Source organism: Phyllostomus hastatus, unplaced genomic scaffold, assembly GCF_019186645.2.
Source record: "Phyllostomus hastatus isolate PE091 unplaced genomic scaffold, TTU_PhHast_1.1 phas_contig_137, whole genome shotgun sequence".
Classification (NCBI taxonomy): Eukaryota; Metazoa; Chordata; class Mammalia; order Chiroptera; family Phyllostomidae; genus Phyllostomus; species Phyllostomus hastatus.
The window spans coordinates 8,187,886-8,205,691 of record NW_025333583.1 but is presented as its reverse complement, the minus strand read 5'-3'; the positions used below and the strand labels follow the sequence as shown (position 1 = coordinate 8,205,691).

Here is a 17,806-nt window from a genome sequence, read left to right as displayed (position 1 = left end):
TCCTAAGTAAAATAAAGAGGCTTGATATATTCTTAAAGATTGATAAAGTCCCCTAAAGCTCGTAAAATCCAATTGCTCCAGTCTTTGTACTAGATATCTGAGATGCCATGCTTTCCTTTGTGAAAGTACTGGCCTAGGCCCCCGATGAATGTGTAACCTAGCGTCCCAAGCAATATACTACATCCACAAAGAGTTGGGTGTGTTACTTCTGCAGACAGCTAAGCTCATCCATTGTATACTGATTCTTATTTATCTCACTGTCAGGGGGTATGGTACCTCACATTTGGGGAAATACTCTGCCTGAGGCTTGCGTCTCCTCAGGTACCTACTAGGTTCGGCACTTTCGCTCTGCTCGTCCCCAGTTGCTGGAGGCTGCAGAAAACTAAGTACCAAGAGGATCGTCGACTATTCCTTCTCTAAACCAAGAAGTATTATTGTCCTACTATGGTTTCAAAGCTCCCCCTTCTTCCTAGCTTCACTCACACCAAATCAGAATGGGCTCTTCGGAGTAAGATGCTGCAGGGAAAATGTACAGCGTCAGAACTGCCGGGCTCCAAGCACAAGAGGAACAGACGCCCAAGCGACCGCTCCTGCAGGATTCCCTCAAACCACCGGGCCTCAGGGGAGCCTCTCAGATTGCAGAACCGAATAAAATGCCTAGTGTGTCCTCCCCTGGGCAGCCCCTTATTACACAAAATCCCTCTGAACGCCTTAGCTCAAGATTCATCTTTTCCAGAAATACCTCAACCCAATGGCCTGGTATGAACCCTAGATCTTATCCAAATGAATCTATTTCTTCCTCCTCCCGGGTAAGATCCATTTTATGTATTTAGAATATTAGTTGCACAGATGTGAATTCCAGTGGCCTAATCGCTCTTAAAAGTCCCTCTTTCAAAGGCAGAAACCATGTTGTAAATTTTTAGTGTCACAAAATATTAAATACCACGATGTTTAATATTTTCGCAGGTAGTTAGTAAGCACTGTCCACATGGTGTTTAAACTTCCAAATAGAAGAGCAAATAGACCAAAGTCTCCCACACAGAAGGAATACGGCGCTTCCTGAGACGCCGTGAAAACGTCTGCCTTGACCACTCCCTATGGCCGATAACACGGATACCCACGCGTCTGCAACATTGGACAGCTCAGCTGCTAACCTACAGGGTGCTCAGCCTCTGCAGAACTCTCACTATTCAGTGTGGCTCACTCTCCACAAATACATTCCCCGCAAGTGATGGCTACAAGAGAACCTGTGAGGTAAAAGGCTAAGGTTATGCAGCCAATCAATCAGATAAAGCTTAAAGGTATAAATTGTTTGATCATTTGGTTTCTCTCTTCATTTCTATAACTAGAGGAACATTTACCAATGTGAGAGACTCCTCAGATGCCCACACCTTTCAGCTACGGCCGTTCGTCATCGAGCACCTCCTGTCTACGAGGCACTGCAGCAGCAGGGCCAGAAGGGGAAACAAAATGGACAAGCCGGTGCTGTGCTTCAGCAGTGGGTGATCCGGCAGGGGAGACAAGCATAGACGTTCTTACAACACAAGGCCAGAGGGACAAGTGACACGGGAAGACACAAAGCGCTATGAGAGTTCAGAAGAAGGAAAGAATATAGCTTATATTTTACTTCTGTCCCTTTCACAATTTCTGTCATAACAGAAATCATGTAACCATCTGATCCACTTTTTAAAAAAAAGATTTTATTTATTTACTTTTAGACAAAGGGGAAGGGAAGGAGAAAGAGAGAGAGAAACACCAATATGTGGTTGCCTCTTGGGGCCCCTTCAAGGGACCTGGCTCACAACCTACATATGTGCCCTGACTGGGAACTGAACCGGTGGGTGACCCTTTGGTTCACAGTCCAGCGCTCAGTCCACTGAGCCACACCAGCCAGGGCTGATCCACTTTTTAAGTAAGGCAGATTAAATGCCCTCGGAAAGGACCATATCATTTTGGGGTGAAAAGGCTCCATCTCCTGGGGAAAGAGGATGGAAACAGGCAGAAATCAAGTCGTCAGTCTTCAACATATCTCCCGTGCCTTCATGCTACCTGTAAACCCTAAGGGGAGGACCGACCCTCTCCCTTTGCTCAGCTCTGGAGGTCCCTGTTTTCACACTCTCCTTTTCCATTGGTTTCTCCTCTGCTTTCCAACGTTTGTGTCTTCTCATCTTAAAAAAAGAAAAAATGTTGTGTTGAAGCACCTTCTGGCTCTCCAGCTAGCTCTCATTTCCTTTCACCGGGAAGCTTCTCTGATGAGAGCTCTGCATTCAGGGCCTCCACTGCCCGACCCACTGAGCCGTCCTTGTGCGGCCTGCAGTCTGCTTTCTTGTCCGGGAGCAGGAACTGCACGAGGATTCTTCCTCAGGCAGTCACGTGGGCAGCCGCCTTTTCTCTGTGGTCTCTCTCCTGCCCGTGGCTCTGGGGTTCACGCTCCTCGGTGACAAGAAGAGCATGGGATTTGATAAAGACAAATATGAGTAAATTGGCTGAGTGATTGGAAGCAAATTACTTAGCCCTTCAGCCTCTGCTTCTGTATCTTTAAAATGTGGATGATGTTACTGACCTCACTCATGGGCTTGTGGTCAGGACTAAAGTTATAATGTAGATAAGGCGCCCAGCACTGTGTCCAGCACAAACACAGTATGTCTTCGGTAATGGCTGGTCCCCCTTCCTGGCTAACTTACTCCTCTGTCCAGGCTCTCGTCCCGTCTCACTCACTTTCCCTTCACTGGCTCCTCCTGCTCCTTCCGGTTACGATGGTTCCCCAAATCTCATCACTGGGCTTTTGCTCTCTCCTCCACGCTCTTCCCAGGGAAACATGCGTCCAGTCCCAACTACGGCTCCTCTGCATATGATTCCCAAATCTGCTTCTACAGGTCCTTTTCTCAACCTAAGGTGCGACTCTATTTTTTAAAACTCTTTCTTGAGCATTCAACCTTGTAGGTCCTGTAATCCATTTAAATCCAGAACGTATTGAAAAAGATCTCGCCCTGGCCAGGTGGCTCGGTTGGTTGGAGCACCGTCCCACACACCGGGAGGCTGCAGGGTCAGTTCCCAGTCGGGGCGCACACCTAGGCTGCAGGTTTGATCCCCAGTCGGGGCCCGTGCAGGAGGCAACCAATCAATGTTTCTCTCTCCCATCGATATGTTTCTCTCGCTCCCTTCTTCTCTATCTAAAATCAAGAAATATACCCTCAAGTGAGGACTAAAAAATTTTTCAAAAAAATGAGATAAAAAGATCTTCATGTTATGTTTTCAAGCGAACTCTGACATATAAGCCATCAACATTTGTGTGAGTGATGACGTTGTTGAATGGACATACTGTAATCAATGGAGTTCTGTGACACCCTTCCTCTGCAAGGGGGAGAAAGGGGAGACTCAAATAAGGATAATATCAGAGCAAAATGCTCCAGAGGTATGTGAAGCTTACAGGGTAGGCCTAAAGGGGCTAGATATTTGCCAGAAATAAGGCATCAATCAACACTGCCTCAAACTCAGTTCAGAACTCTAAGTAGATTTCCCAGACTGGAGATTGAAAACACATGAGGGCCCTGGCTGATGTGGCTCAGTGGACTGAGCACTGGCCTGCAAACCAAAAGGTCGCTGGTTCAGTTCCCTGTGAGGGCACGTGCCTGGGTTGGGGGCCGGGTCCCCAGTTGGGGGTGTGCGAGGGGTATGTATCTCTCATACACTGATGTTCCTCTTTCTCCCTTCCTTCTCTCTGTGAGAATAAATAAAATCTTTTAAAAAAAATAAAACCACATGAGACACTAACAGTAGATTTGGTAAGGCTAAACAAAACAAGATAGTTTTTATTTTAGGAGAGTTGGTAACTCCCTTTAAATTAAATAAGATACACAACGATGTCCTGGAGCAGTGTCTGTGAGATCGCGCTGGCCTGTCTGGGTCTGGACACGGGGGGGCATACAATTTAGTTTTCCGCAGGCTCTCACAAACCTCTGTCGTCTCCTCGCCAGCCCGATACACCTATTTATGTTGTACGCCCCTCCCATGTAGCCATCTGACTTTAGAACATTTGGTTTTGAGTGTTTGCAGATCAGATAAAGTCCTTCGCTATTGGGATTCCCAGAATCAGAAAACTATCTTTTAGGAAGGAGTCATTTTAGCTCATTTGCACATTCTACATTGATTCCCTTCTAGGTTCTCCTCCGATTTTTAATAAATATTCTGTTGAAAGCATGGGCCCTTACAACGCGCTGTAAAAGGACAGTAAAGAAAGAGGCCTTTTTATACATTCTCGGGCCAGAAGAAAAGAAGTGGTGACCCCTGGAAGCAGGGCTCCATGGCGACTGCAGGAGCCACAGCGAGAAAACCCCCAAGAGAAGGCAAAATTCAGAAGAAACACAGCTGAGAAACATGGGCAGCCATCCCTTCCTCCCTGGAGAGTTCCAGTGCAGAGCTCAAATACTGGTGGATTTGTGTTTTAAATAAGGAAAACCATTGCTTTATATGCCCAAGATTAGATTTAATCGAGCCCCGCCCAGGATTTTCCCGGCCTGTCAACAGCACCGCTATTCTTCAGATCGCACAGGCACGCCCCTGACGGCCTGATCTTCCTGAAAGATTGCTTTCATGTGTCAGTTCTCCGGGCAAACCTTCCAACGCTTCCCCCCTATCTACAACGGTGACTAGTAACTGGAAGAAGGAAGTGCCCATCTCCTACCTAGGAGATGCGCCTCTGTTTGAGAATCACTGCATGGAATGCTAATAATGGGACTGACATGGACACATGAATGGATTCTAGGCAGAAAAAAAAGCTGAAAAACATTTACCTTCAGAATAAAGCACCGACCTTCCAGACTAGCATGTAAGGCCCTCTATAGCCTGGCCACAAGTTATTATCTTGCTAACCTTATTTCCTATCAATCCTCACCCACTCTCATTCTTTTCTTTTTTTTCAATTTTATGTATTTATTTTTAGAGAGAGGGGAAGGGAAGGAGAAAGAGAGGGAGAGAAACATTAACCTGTGGTTGTCTCTCACACGCCCCCTACTGGGGACCTGGCCTGCAACCGAGGCATGTGCCCTGACTGTGAATCAAACCAGCAACCCTTTGGTTCACAGGTCTGTGCTCAGTCCACTAAGCTACACCAGCCAGGGCCTCATTCTTAATGTATATCCTTTGTCCATGTGCTAGCCACCTAAATTATCTTCCAAATAGTTCCCTAGCAAAACTGGAAAAAAAAACCCAAAACCCAAAACCCAAAATGTATTCTACAGTCCAGTTCAAAACCTCACTTCTACAGGAATTTTTTTTCAATCACTCCATTCCTGTGGCCCTATTAATATCCATTGCGCACAGTGAGCTCTTTGATGACAACACTATCATACCGTATACGCTCACAGAACCTGGCCTAGTGCGCATGCACGATTCTGAATTCCAGAAGAATGAACTCACTGTGGGTTTCTCTGGATCAGAGAAGTGACACACACCATGGTCGGGAGGCCATGCGGATGCACCCGGACTGACCCTTCTGTATGATGCCCATGAGGGCACTGACAGACGTGCTCCGAGTCCTATGTCTGCCTCTACGAGTTGAGAAACAGGTGCATGGCAGAGGGGAGACAGGCCATAAATGGTAAGGTTAGTAAAAGAAGCGAATATTATAGTAATATGTTAAAAGGGCTGTGGAAAAAATAGAAAATAAAACGTGGTAAAGCAAAATGTGAGTGCCAGGTGCGGAGGGGCAGGGAGGTGGCTTACAACTTTAAATAGGATAGTCGAGGTAAATTCCATGAGAAGGTGACATCTGAACAAAGACATTATTGTACTCTGTGTAGATATGTCCATAATTTTTTTTTTAGAGAGAGACAGGAAGGGAGGGAGAAAAAGAGGCAGAGAAACATCAATCGGTTGCCTCTCCTACACACGCCAACTGGGTATGGAACCTGCAACCCAGGCATGTGCCCTGACCAGGAATCAAAGCAGTGACCTTTCGCTTTGCAGGACTACGCCCAACCAACCAAGCCATCCTGGTCAGGACTGTCCACAGATTTTTTAACACACCTCGCCTTAAGAGGTGGAGCTTAATTACCCTCCCCTGGACTAGGGGCTGGACTTAGTGACTCACTTCTAATGAAGAGAATACAGCAAGATAGAGATGGGATGCCACTTAGGTTAGAAAAGGATTACAGCTTCCATTTGGGTCTTGCTCTTCATCTTAGTCTTGGTCTCTCAGGGATTCCTGGCTCTGGAGGATGCCAGGGATGTCCATGCAAGCAGCCCTAGGGAGAGGCCACGTGGCCAGGAAATGGCACCTCCCACCAACAGCCCTGTGAGAGAGCCGGGACTGGATTCTCCAGCACCCACCTATCCCGATGACTGCGTTCCCATCCCAGAGCCCGACTGCAATTCCATGAGAGACCAGAGTCACCCAGCCAAGCTGCTTCCAGATTCTGACCCTCAAAGCCTGTATTAAATGTTCTAAGCCCCTAGTTTTGGAGTAATCTGTCATAGAGCAAGAGGGAGTTGGCCACAAAAATATCTGAAGAGTGCTCCAGACGGACGGAACAGGCAGCATAAAGGCCGAAAGGCAGGTGATGCTTAGAGTGTTAGGAAAACTGCAAGAGGCCCGTGTGGCTGCAGTGAGTTAGTGAGGGAGAGAGTGGTAGGAGATGAAGTCAGAAAGGTAGCGAGGTCCAGACCATGTAGGGTTTTGTAGGCTATCCTAAGGTCCTGGTTTTACCTGGGAAGAGAAGTGTGACGCTACTGAAGGGCTCTGAGCAGTAGAGCAGCACGATGTGATTTATGTTTTACTAGCATCACTTAGTTGGCCAAAGACGCGCGGGGGCAGCAGCGGGGATACCAGTAGGTGGCTCTCGCAGGGATGCAGGAAAAAGACAACGATGGCTTAGACCCAAGTGGCACAGGCAGGTATAGGGGCTGTGGGAATGGCAGTATAGTATGCCTACGCTTGGGAGAAGGAGAGCAGGCCAAGGAAAGGAAACATGGTCATGGGAAAGCTCAAAAAAGAGATGACGCCCAAGTACAGTTAGGAAAGTTGAACAGGAGTTTATCGCGAGGACAAGAGTGAAGAGAACACAGAGCAATTGGGCCCAGAGCTGTACGGGCGGGAAGCTGTCGATACTTCAGTATGGTGAGACTGTGGGTGTATGGGCCAGTGACGGAGGGCCAGGCCGAAGAGCTCAGCAGGACCAAATCATGGGTAACCTTGGGTGACGTGCAAGGAATTTTGGACTTTATCCTATAGGCTATTGAGGACCACTAAAGGACTTTAAGCAAGAGAGTGACATAACCAGGTTTCTGTTTCAAAGCGATCACTCTGACATCACCACAAATTCAGCGGCAGGGGCGTGAGTACTGACCGGGAGGAAAGTGAGGAGGCCGTTGCATGGTCAAACCAAAAATGGAGCAGGGTGGGGCGAATCTTGGACAATGGAAGCTGGAACATAGAAAAACAGCAGATCCCAAAGACAGTTAACCAGTTAGGCTTTGGAAGTAAAGACAAAGAGAAAAGTGGGTAACTCCCACTTTTTCTAAGTTTCTAGCTTAGACAACTGAATGGAATAATTCCCCAAGACAAGGCAGGTAAGAGGAGAAATAGGTTAGGGGGAGTAGATGATTAATTCTGGGCATGTTGCATGCGAGACATCCAGGTGGACGTGTCAATCATGCGGGAAGAAACCAGGGCCTGAAACTATACAAACTCGGTACTCAGCAGCAAGCTCTGACCACCAACACTGGAGTCGGGATGAGATAGAAGGAGAGTGAAGGGTGAGAGGGTCGAGGACACTATTCGAGGTAACACTAACATTTAAGGGGTGGGTAAAGAGTGGAAAGCCGGCCAAGGAAACCAAGTAGCAGCTGCCTGAGAATGAACCTAACAGGACAACAGGTTTCAGGTTAAAGGACTCTCCGGTGTCTTTGATACAACCTCTAGCTTCCTAAGGGCAGCAGTGAAGAACGTTGTTGCGTGGTGGATCTACTCTACAATCAGGCTGCAGCCAGACAGCAGATGAAGACAGTAACTAAAACTAGACAGTACACAAAGGCCAGGGCTACATTTAGGCTGCTGAGTCAAATCAACGTTAACCGTAGTTATATAACTCAAACTGTATAATAGGAATTGGTTAAGGAATTATACTGAACCGATTAAGTCTGAGAGGGCATTCAGAATGCAGTAACAGAAGTGACTGCTGTGCCGAATACTCTCCTCTGGAGACAGAGAAGAAGAGAACTGCAAAATCTCTACCTCTGTGAAAGCTCCCCTCCCTAAGAAAGCCAACCTCATGTAACTGCCCAGGTTCTGGTGTCAAGGGCTGACTCCTCGCCAGGGGCTGCCAGCTGCAGAGGGCGGGGCTCTATTTTGGGCTGCCCGTCCCCGAGCCTGGCCGAGTCTGGTTTGAGCAGCATGCAGCCCCAGTGACTCACACACCCATGCAAACCGCCTGTGGCTCAGTGGCCTGGCCTCGGAATGCCAGCCTTAGGCCAGCTCCCTCCTCACCCCATTACACTGGGATAAATAAATAAAGAGCCCCGCCAGCAGCCACACAGCCTGATGGCAACCAGATGGAGAGAGAGAGAGGCACGGGCAGGGCCAGGGGAAGGGACTCCCTCCAGTGGACTAGGCTGAGAGTCGGCTGTGCCAGTCCAGTCATTTTAAATTCCCCTTTAACACAGTTCCTACTGCCATGCAATATCGGCCCCCAACTTTTGGACTCATCTTCTACTCCTAAAGGTGACTTTCAGCCCCTGGTCCTAGGAAATGCTCTACATGGGGCTCGTGCCCGCTGTGAGGATCATTCCAGCAGCCACCCCGCCCACCTGACTTGTATCAACATTGCCAGTGTTCCCCTTCCAGCAGGGCCACCGTCCGCTGGCCCCCTTGGGCTCCCTGGAAATGAGAAATCAGGCTCTTCGGGGAGGGTGGGGGGAAGAGCTAAATACGGAGAAGTAACAACCTCTGTCCAATCCTTAAATATTTTTCCTGGCCTTAGCATCCTAGAAGCTTCCCTGTCCTACTGCCCCCTGCCCTATCTCTATGGCCTTTTGCCCAGCAATAGCCTCAATGAGAACCAGAAATAACAGCCCCGGGCACTGACCATATGGCCCTCTGACTGCAGTCCAGGCCCCCCTGTGCCTTCATCCCGAGCTCTCTGTCCCTGGTTTGTTTATCTTCCTATGTTGCTTATTTTGATGGCACATCCTTCCAGCTCAGTCTTGAATGACCCCATGACCCTTCTGTGTCCTGTTTGTAGGACCCCAGGCCAGCAGCATAACTGCAAAGGTGCAGCGGCTATAAGAAATTCTGCAGTCCCGTTTGGAAACCTCTCAATTCTCACAGCGACGCAGGACATTCGACGATCCCAGAGGACGGTGCGGTGATCCCAGAGGTCACAAGAATTGCACATTGTCCTAGCCCTGAACTCTCATCTAATTGGCGTGACAACCAAAGTAGCAAAATGAAATCAGGATAATCCTAGACAAGAAGTATAGGGGGTCCCGAACATACAGCTGTAGCTGTAGGACCTTAGGCAAGTCACTGAACTTCTCAGAGGCCCAGTTTCTTAACCTATGAAATGGAAAGCTACAACCACCTATCTCTCAGATCCTTTGCAGATATCATAAAATTCTACAAGTCTGTGTGGCTTGGATGTGATCCACCCAAAGTCTAAAGGACCGGCGGCATTCTTGAAGAAGTTGGTTCCAAAACACTAAGAGCCTTCCCGGACTAGCCCCTGGATTCTATATGCTTTCACATGCAGTTCTGTGGGGCTCCCCCAGCCCCCGGAGCGTGGGAGAGGTGAGCCTCCAATTTATAAACGAGAAAACAGGGGCTCTAAGAGAAGGGGTTTACCCAAAGCTGTAAAATAAACCAGGAGCATAGTCGAAGAGCCCAAATACAGGTCTAGCAAGCACCACTGTTATCAACAGGCCACGGTTTTCATACAATCCCCCTGGCATGTATTTATCAACATATTCGTCCACACGCTTCTGGAAAACCTGCCAGTTCTAGCCACTGTGTTCAGTGCTGGGGGTATGGAGATGCACTGAGCACAGCCCTTGCCCTCAGGAATCCATACATCGGTGGAGGAGAAAGACAGTCTTGCAGACATACAAGCAGTGATATCACAAAGGGCTAAGTGGTAAAACACAGGAACAAACAAAGGCACCATAGTAGCAAGGATGGAGTATTATCTTTACACGAGTCCTGGAAGGTCTCCTAAAGAAGCTGAGTATAGATGTTTACAAGGTATAAACCCAGAACACTGAGCATTCTAGATAAAGGGGACAATGTGTACAAAGACATCAAGGTTAGAGAAAAAGCATTTTTGGTCATTAGAAGTCAGTCCATATGGCCGAAGCATGAAGTACACAAAGGAAAATGTCAAGAAACCAAGCTGGAGAGAAATGCAGGCCCTCGGTCAGGAAGGGACCCCTCTGCGGAGCTGAGAATAAGCCTTGCGTTGTTTAACGGAGGGGCTGAGGCACCAACTAGTGGGTCATCTCCAGCCTCTGGTAACCTTGTATCCAAACCCGCAGACAGGGGAAGCTGACAGAAAAAGGGCCTAGGAAATCTACGGTTAATGGTCTCTCTTTCCCCATAAAGACTTGAAACCTGTTCCACTTCAGGACTTAACAAATACACGAGTTCCTTCTCGTAGATGGACTGTGCACTCAGCTCGCATTATTTTGCCCTTAGTGTGAAGACCCCAGGCATTCTGGAGTCACTGCCCAGCCGGCACACAAAGGCAGCACAGAAAGTTCCAGCTCGAGAACACCTGCTCTATGCCTCACTCTGTGGAAAGGACTCATTTTAGGTTCAAAAGCAGAGAGAGTCACAGCCCCCTGTCTGTAAGGAGTTGACAAATTAGCCCAGAAGATAGAAACATGAAATAATTTATATATAACATAATATCATCACAGCATTATTTACCTCCATAATAAAGTGCCAATTTGGGGAACACGCACAATTAGGAAATAGGGCAATAATATTAAGGTACTAACTGTACAAACCAACAAGTCCCAGAAGAGTTAGAGAAGGAGAAGATCAATATTGACTGGTATTATCAAAGGTCACTATTAATAATGCTCCCCCTGTTTGGCATCTCACAGTTGTTTCTTTTGGCCACGCTCAGTCCTTAGAAGGGAAACCCAGGCAGGAGCTTCTGACAGGCCACAATTATCTGCTCCCCATTCATCCCTTTGCCAGTCCCCTTGTGTAAACATGGTGATTTTCCACAGCCTGCCGTGCCCACAAGACAGTCCCCAAATGGCAGCCCTGTGCTTTCCCCCTTCCTCCACTGTGGGATGTTGAGGGGCCTGGACAAGTAATAATAACTAGCACCCCCCCACCCCAACGCCCCCCCCCCCCTGACCCCGATCCATAATCCAGACCTGTGATCAGACCTCAACAAGCAAAAAATGGAGCAACTGGGCAACCAAGCTTTCCAAGGTCAGAGAACTCCAAATTAAATACCTAGGTACGTGAACAGAGATGTTTTATGAATTTAATCAGCCCACCTTTGCCCTTTTACGGTCTTTCCCCCAACTGCCCATGTGCATCTCAAGCTTTACCAGACTCTTTATAGGCGACCTTTTCAGAGAAAGAGCTTTCCAACCACGCCAGCAACCCAACACCCGAACTCGAGTCACCCCTCGAGCACCTGGAAGAGAAGGAAGTCCAGCCAGGTTGCACGGGAGAAAGGAAATAACAAATACTCTACCTCTACCATAAACTGTTCCAAGAAAGATGCTTCTTCAAACGGCTCTGTCTTCAGCCGATCTGTAATAAGAAGGGATACAGAAAAGAAATGGGAGTCTCAGGACGAGCTTCTTACCTGCGGGCTAGAAAAGAAACAGAGCCCAAGAGTTCATGGGAAAGAGCACGGAGATGCAACTCCCAGAGGAGCCCGGTCGCCTGGGGGAAGGGCTGAGAGTGCGTGGGCAGCAGGAGGAGGGGAGGGCGATCAGCAACCAGCAACGCGGCACGTGCTCTCGGAGGTTCTCCCAGCACGACGACAAAGGTCAAACTGCATTTTTACTCTGAGGTTGGAGCTCTGCGCCTTCCTGAAGTCCCAAGTTCATGTTGCCCTCGTACAGCTTTGTATAGCGGTTGGCCCCTCTCCAAGTCTCTCTTTGCCATTGACATTGCCGAGGGCATGTCTGAACTCGGTTACAGCCTCTGCCGGCCAGCTGGGCACCAGCCAGGTCCTTGAGGCAGACAGAAGCATCGAGTCTCCATTGGGGTCAGCCCCCAGCACCCACCCTCAGGAAAGCACCCCTCTAATATAAATAAAGTCTCCCCCTTTTCTGAGGCACCCTTGGTTGCCTGTACCGTTCCCCGCACGACATCTCAAAGAATGCCCTCTCACCTCGGCTCAGCGCGGCCCCGCTCTCCTGGTAGTCCTGGATCTCCAGGTCCTTCATGCGAAGCAGCGTGGCCAGCTCCCTCGCTTGGCACTGCAGGGCCAGGCTCATGCCCATCAGGGGACGAATCAAATGCTGGGAGACCTTTCATGGAAGAGAGAGCGATGAGCCAACAGATACTTGTAAAACATTCCCTAACATTGTATCAGTACCTAGACGAATACTGGAGTAAATGTTGTCATAGGGGCTTACTGTTTCATAGGCAGGCAATCCATCTACGTGAAATGCAAATAGACATATCATAATTAAAGAAGCTCACGATTAGAGAAGTTCAAGGATTTTCTCTGGGTCACAGATAAAAAGACGGGAAGAATAAAGAATACTCATGAATAGATACCTAGAGTTGTAAAGAGAAGGATACGATTGGCTTATAAGAGGAAAGTACTATCTCAACTCTCAGCAGAGAATGAGAGGCAGAAGCAGAAGATCCAAGTGACCTTCCAGAAAGTAGGGTGTGGCTACAATAGCACGTGCTAGCTGCAGTGTAACAGGAGACAAAAGTCCACGGAAAGTCAAGAGGTTTTGAAGTCACATTTGACCCACACACACTACGGAAGAGCCATTTCAGTTTGTTTCCACCAGTGCAGCAAAGTCTAAGGTCATTGCCGTAACAGGAGCAAGCCAGTCACGGAGAGGCCAGCCTAGAAGGGAATAAACTACCAACACACACACGCCTTGCCCTTAACAGGAGGTAAGAAGGTCACAAGCATAGCCATCCTGCAACGCAGCTAGGATGCCGTTCTCCTATGATAATGTGCAGCCATACAAAATTACCATTTAATTCACCCATGCAAGGATTCTATTAGCCTTGGAAAGATAAAAGCCTTAGCCAAAGAAAATAACCAAAATCAATACCCTATTTGTGGCTCAGGGATGTGACCAGAGTTTCCTTCCCTTCCCTGAAGGGGATGAGCTGAGGAGGCAGTAAGGAGAAATGCCCTAGACCAGAGGTCAGCAGACTTTTTCTGTGAGGGACAGAGAGTCAATATTTTTGATCCTGTGGCCCATACAGTCCCTGTCGCAATACTCAGCTCTGCTCTGGCAGCATGAGAGCAGCCATAGACAACGTGTAATAAACGAGGGTGGCTGGGTTCCAACAAAACTTGACAAAAATAGGCAGCAAGCCAGGGCTGGCCTGCTGACCGTAGCACACCAACCCCGGCCCCGGCCCCGGCCTGCAACGGAGCATGTTCAGACGAGATGGCCCCCACAGGCTCGAAGTGAGGAGGTGGCACCGGAGTGCCCTATAAGATGGGCAGGCCAGACTCATCGCAATCAGGATCTGCAGTCTGAGCTCTACAGACTTTCGTGTTTTTGTTTTCTGCTAATTTTCTAGTAAAACTTACTACTAAAAAATTCCCATTGGATTGTGGCTCACACTGAGAGGAAACGACTTTTTTCCACATCTCTCTAATGGCAGTGGGGAGGTGAGGGGTTCGTGGCAGTGCCGTTTGTACCAGCACTGGGGCCTGAGAACAGCACCGGGGTCACTGCACAAAGCGGAAGGCCAGAAATCCAGTCCAGCTCTGGACACCGGCCCCTTTCCATCTCACAGCACACCCCAGCCTGGCACTGTCTGCCAGCTCAGGCCTTAGTACAGACTTGAGTGTCCAGGAAGTACTATTCGGTATGTGGCAGAAGTCCTGCACTGGGGAAATTCATCTGCTCTAGATCCAGCCCTGGGTCCTAGGAATCGTCTGTGGCAATGCTGGCCCTGGTCAAGGTAAATCGGGAAGAAAAACAGGTGAGGACTTGCATGAAAGCACGTCGACGTCTGGTGGGTTGAATGAGAGTAAGCGTGCCAGGTGAGCAAGCAGCACCACCATCTGCTGGGGACAGCCCTCAAGCAACAGAAACTCCTCAAGCCAAGTAACCAGCCTCTCTCTAAGAGGCCACCTTAATAGCAATGTCTTTGAGTGGTAGTAAATGTAGCAACATGAAACTTGATGGGAAATAGTCTTTAATCAATGCTGTGTCTACATAAACACTGTGATGCTACACCAGGCACCTGAAATTATCTGTCGGACTCCAGGGTCCCCATAGCAAAAAAAAAAAAGATTTTATCAGTAAATATTTTAACTTCTAAAATATTTCACAGGATTGGGTTACATCACTCTGAATCACTAACTCACTTCAAAGTTAGACGAACGCTAACTTAGATCAGTTAATTAGAACAAGGCATTGCGGCTGAAGGAACACATTTCAAAGCAAATCCACAGACACTACAAGGGAAAATCTTGAAATGCTTTTGGAGGGTACGGACACACCTACCCGCCCCCTTCACTTACAGACAGCGGCATATGAAGAGATGCAGTGCAACGAGTCAATTCAACAAATACCTACGGTATGCCTAATGCATGCTCTGACCTTCCGAGGCCTATGCCCTCAAAGAACTCAAGAGTTAAGGAGGCCAGGAAGTGTGGTGGATACAGAAGCAGGAGTTGGCAATCTTCTCCAACGGAAAAGCTATTTATAATTTCCCACCATGTCTGCAGATTTCTCATAGGAATGTTCACAAGTCATAGGCAGGAGAGCAGAATGGCAGTTATCGATCTCAAGATGAATCCAATCAGGTCTAGATAGAGGGGAAAAGGGTAATAGACTGGGAATTCAGAGACCTAATTCTCGTTCTGGCTCCGAAAGTACCTAGATGTAAAACTGGCTTAATCCCAAGCATTCTCATGGTCCCAATCTTTTCTACAAAGAAAAAGGATGAAGTTGCAGCACTGGCCCTCACAGGTCCACTATCATGCTAGGAGTAAGAAATATTACACACGCCCTTTCATCTAACCCTCATAACTCCATAGTAAGGTTGTGACTGGTATTTCTGCTTTACAGATAAAGAAATCAGGTCTCATACAAATTCAGTAGCTTATCCCTGGTAATACAAATAGTCCAAGTGGCAAAGCTGAGCTATAAATTCAGGCCTGCTAGCTCCAAAGCCTGTGCTCTTTGCTCTTTCTTAAAAACAAATGAACAAAAAAACCCTTTGCATGCGAGTCCTAGGAATTACAAATTGGCCAAAGAGGTGAGAAATTTGAAAGTCAAACTATGGAATATTTCATGAGACCAGGATGGCGGCGAGAGCCCCGTGGGTGCCCATTTTAAAGCTGGGCTCACGGGCACAGGCGCCGGCTCCACGCTCGTCGCGATGAACCAGATGAACTGGCCTGGCTGCCACGGGGTCACGCCCTGCAGGCTGAACGAAAGGATACCACGTTTGGATTTGTCATGTGTGTGGACAACAGTGTAGAGAAGCTAAAACTGACACATTTTTATGTAAAGTTTTCCTATCCTTTAATTTTTAATAAACTTTGGAAACCCAAAAGATAAAAAGAATTACATCAGAAAAAATGGGTAAACAACAACCAAAAGGACTCCATTCGGTACTGGACAGAATACACAGTGGAGAGGAAAAGAAGAAAAGAGAACTTGGCCAGAAGTGGAAATGGGCTCGGTGTTGGAAAGCAGAGACCCGAAGCTTTATATAGTCCATAATGTCTTACAGAGACTGAAGAACTATTCAGATATGCTGTAGAGGGTGTAGGGAAATAGGTTCTCTCCTACTCTCCTGTGTGACTAGTAGGAGTTAACCTGTGTAATCTCTCTGGAAGACAACCTGGCATTATGTTAGCAATGTTAAAGATGCAACTAATTCCTCATTCAGCTATTCCATTTCTAGTAATTTAACCACACAGTTACACATGGAAAAGTAAATGCAAGGATATTCACTACATATAACAGCAAAAGAATGGGAACAACTTAGCTGTCTACCAGCAGCATATTGATCAAATACGTGTTGATATCTTCATTAAATAAAACACTATGATGTCATTAAAAATATTGAGGCAGGTCTTCTAAACGTATTGGGATGAATGATTTCTAAGTTCTAGAAGTAAGTGAACAAAGCAAGGTAATGAACAGTGCGAATAGTGTGCTGCCATTTGTGAAAACACACACATACACCCAGATAATATTTGACTGTGTGAGTACGCACAAACATACATATATATATGTACCTAGATATAGCTTACTTTAAGAACTCACAAGAGGTTGATATCAGTCGTTGCTTTAGAGAAGGAAAATGAGGGACTGGCAAAGGGAGTAGAAAGACCTATTTTTTCACTGCCTACTCTTAAATATTTGAACTGTTTGTCTTTTGCATGAACTACTCATTCAAAACAATTAAATAAAAACTATCACAAGAATGAGTAACACACACAAATTATGACTATGTGACCTCACAGACATACGCATAAGCTTGAAATAGTGCCTGGCTACACCCTCACCAGCGTCCACGGGCTCGAACTTTTTCCCTATAAAGCTTCCTCGGGTCCAGGGATTTTCCTGGGATGGCATTCTTCTTGTAAGAATGATGATTCTGTTTTACATGAAAGTACAATCACTATCAATTGTTCAGCGTTCACTCCCTCCCACAGCCAACAGAGACTCACTCCACTCTGAACGCCGCTGCCCAGTTACAGGGACGTGTCTAGAATAGTGTTCTGTATTTGTTCTCTTTTTAAATTTTCTTTTTTTTAATTGATGTTCAGTTACCGTTGTCCCACATTTCCCCCCCACTGCTCTCCCCTTCCCTGCCCCCCAGTTTTTTCTTTACATATTATTTTCAATTATAATATCATTATTCTTTTGAAAGAAAAGAAAAAAACTATTAGAGCACATCAGCCTCCACGGGGAACTGCCCTCCTAATGTCACTTCTAAGTTTCTTTTTGTTTTTTCCCTAAATTTCTAGGGCGCTGTGATGCAAAAGGAGACTAGCCATCATTTATTTGCACTTCCCAAAGTGACCCAAATGTTTTGGTCTCAGAACCAGCATTCTTGAGGGAACAGTGCCCCCTGGTGTCACTTGGAGAGAGTTACAGGGGTTTTGAACAAAATAGGTAAATTCTGTATGTAAAGCAGGACGGAAAATTTCACAAGAAATTCAATTGAAATCGACAAATATGAGTGACTATTATCTGCTAAACACTGTTTATGGGCCTGAGGAATTGAGAGTTAAATGAAATGTAGTCCTCCAAGCACTCAAGTCTAGCTCTACCGGGTTCCAGATGAAGAAGAAACACCAGAGAACAGTTTCTCAAAAGGCACTTTGTCCCTTCCACTCTGTCGAAGCCAGAGCACCACATCACCCCTGGGAGACTAAAGAAGGGAGATAGGAAATGACGCCCACTCGTCAGATCCCTTTGCTGAGCAACCTAACCCTCAGGCCTTGCACAGAAGACCCCCTCCTCTAATGCAACTGAAATAAGCTATTATTACAGAAGTGCAGAAGAGACCAGCAGCAGTAATGCCTACACACTAATTCTTAATGTCCACTCTCAACTAACAAATTTATTTTTTTTTTTAGTTTTTATGTATTTATTCTTACAGAGA

At 47.1% G+C, this 17,806-nt stretch overlaps 1 protein-coding gene across 3 annotated transcripts in view; it reads right to left on the bottom strand.

The window, feature by feature from the left end:
- The window catches only part of NHEJ1 (non-homologous end joining factor 1), a 77,654-nt gene that overhangs the window by 54,936 nt on the left and 4,912 nt on the right, over window positions 1–17,806 (bottom strand). For 2 of the 3 annotated variants that reach the window (XM_045851332.1, XM_045851340.1), the window contains exons 4-5: window positions 12,357–12,495; window positions 11,709–11,767 (exon numbers count right to left, since the gene is read on the bottom strand). In XM_045851332.1, the coding sequence (XP_045707288.1) occupies window positions 11,709–11,767; window positions 12,357–12,495 (198 nt within the window). Of the gene's footprint in view, window positions 1–1,810; window positions 2,434–7,346; window positions 7,424–11,708; window positions 11,768–12,356; window positions 12,496–17,806 lie in introns of those variants that run through there. The other variant, XM_045851348.1, reaches the window with a different exon arrangement.